The sequence below is a fragment of the Myotis brandtii genome, unplaced genomic scaffold, assembly GCF_000412655.1.
Source record: "Myotis brandtii unplaced genomic scaffold, ASM41265v1 scaffold334, whole genome shotgun sequence".
In the NCBI taxonomy this organism is placed as follows: domain Eukaryota; kingdom Metazoa; phylum Chordata; class Mammalia; order Chiroptera; family Vespertilionidae; genus Myotis; species Myotis brandtii.
Genome location: NW_005362885.1, coordinates 1,072,305 through 1,073,939, shown reverse-complemented (window position 1 = coordinate 1,073,939; position 1,635 = coordinate 1,072,305). Strand labels below are relative to the sequence as shown.

The 1,635-nt window shown below is 66.6% G+C and overlaps 1 protein-coding gene across 1 annotated transcript in view; it reads left to right on the top strand.

The window, feature by feature from the left end:
- The window catches only part of AGRN (agrin), a 53,231-nt gene that overhangs the window by 49,134 nt on the left and 2,462 nt on the right, over positions 1 to 1,635 (top strand). Inside the window, exons 20-25 of the mRNA XM_014543786.1 lie at positions 7 to 115; positions 191 to 383; positions 458 to 545; positions 725 to 748; positions 1,388 to 1,420; positions 1,606 to 1,628. Of these exons, the coding sequence (XP_014399272.1) occupies positions 7 to 115; positions 191 to 383; positions 458 to 545; positions 725 to 748; positions 1,388 to 1,420; positions 1,606 to 1,628 (470 nt within the window). The remainder of the gene's footprint in view (positions 1 to 6; positions 116 to 190; positions 384 to 457; positions 546 to 724; positions 749 to 1,387; positions 1,421 to 1,605; positions 1,629 to 1,635) is intronic.

Here is a 1,635-nt window from a genome sequence, read left to right as displayed (position 1 = left end):
GCCGCACACCGTCCTCAACCTGAAGGAGCCACTGTACCTGGGGGGAGCCCCCGACTTCAGCAAGCTGGCCCGGGCCGCCGCTGTGTCCTCCGGCCTCGATGGCGCCATCCAGCTGGTGTGTGGGGGGCCTCTGGGGGGCTGTAGGGCAGAGGCAGTGGGCAGGACAAGGCTCAATCCCCTGTCCCCCCAGGTCGCCCTGAAAGGCCATCAGCTGCTGACCCGGGAGCACGTGGTGCGGGCGGTGGACGTCTCCTCCTTCGCAGACCACCCCTGCACCCAGGCCTCGGGCCACCCCTGCCTCAACGGGGCCTCCTGCCTCCCCCAGGAGGCCTCCTACACCTGCCTGTGCCCCGGGGGCTTCTCGGGGCTCCACTGCGAGAAGGGTGAGCACCGCCGGCCGGGCTGAGGCTGCAGGTGTCGGACCCCGAGGCCCCCCCTCACCCGGACTGTCCCTCAGGGCTGGTAGAGAAGTCGGCAGGGGACCTGGACGCACTGGCCTTTGATGGACGGACCTACATCGAGTACCTCAACGCTGTGACGGAGAGGTAACGCCCCCTCTGCTCCGGCTGTCCATCCATCTGTCCTGTCTACGCCGTGCAGGGCCAGACGCTGGCCATGCCACACCCGCCCTCGGCTCCGTGACCAGGAGGGCAGGCCCGCTCGGCCGGCCCGCTGCCCCCTCCTCCCTCCTGCCTCTCACCTTCTCTGTCTCTTTGTTTCCAAGCGAACTGACCAATGAGATCCCAGCGTAAGTAGCACCTGGGCTCCTCCATCTCACTCGCACTCGCACATTCTGTGCCCATTCTCTGTTCCCTGCAACTGAGGCAGAGGCGGGACTTCCCTCCCCGATGGAGGAGGACGGGCGGGGCTGTGTGTCCTGCACGGGCTGTTTCCCAGCATGGAAGTGGGCGCTACCCCTTCCGGGATGTGTGCTGAGGGCGGTCACCATCCACCCCTCAGCTGCTGCTCTCACTACATGAGCATCTGTGGGCGTGCGTGGGCGTGTGTGCGTGTATGTGTGTGTGTGTGTGTGTGCGTGTGCGTGTGCGTGTGTGTGTGTGTGTGTGATGCTCCCACATTTGCGCTTGGACGTCCGGGCCCTCCCAACAGGAGCCCTCAGTCTCCATTCTCCTCACCCCATTGCCTGCCTTCTGACCTCTGCTCCCAGCCTGGGCCATGCCCACCAGCTCTGTCTGCACATGCGTGTTGCACGTGTGTCATTGCCGATTCTATGAGGGGTGGGGCAGGTGGCCAAGGGTCCTCTTCCGAGGATGCTGGCTCCTCCTGCCTCCACCATCGGAGAGGGGGTGTGGGGGCCGCTGCGGGTCCCCCTGCACCACAGCCTTTGTGCCCTGCTCACCTGCCTCCCTCTCTTCCTGCTTCTAAGCCCCGAAGCTCCAGACCCCGGGGCCCTTCCTAGGTAAGCACGTGGCGCTCAGCCCTGCCGTCTGCCCATCGCTCTGAGCTGTCCCTCTGTCTGTCCACCTCTCGTGTCTGCCGGTCTGGCCCTACTCCCCACCGTCCGTCCCTCAGCCATCTGCCCCCTCCGTGCCCACCCGCCCCCTGCGGCCCTTGGGGAGGCCTGACCAGCCCTCTGCCCCCCAGCGAGAAGGCGCTGCAGAGCGCCACTTGGAG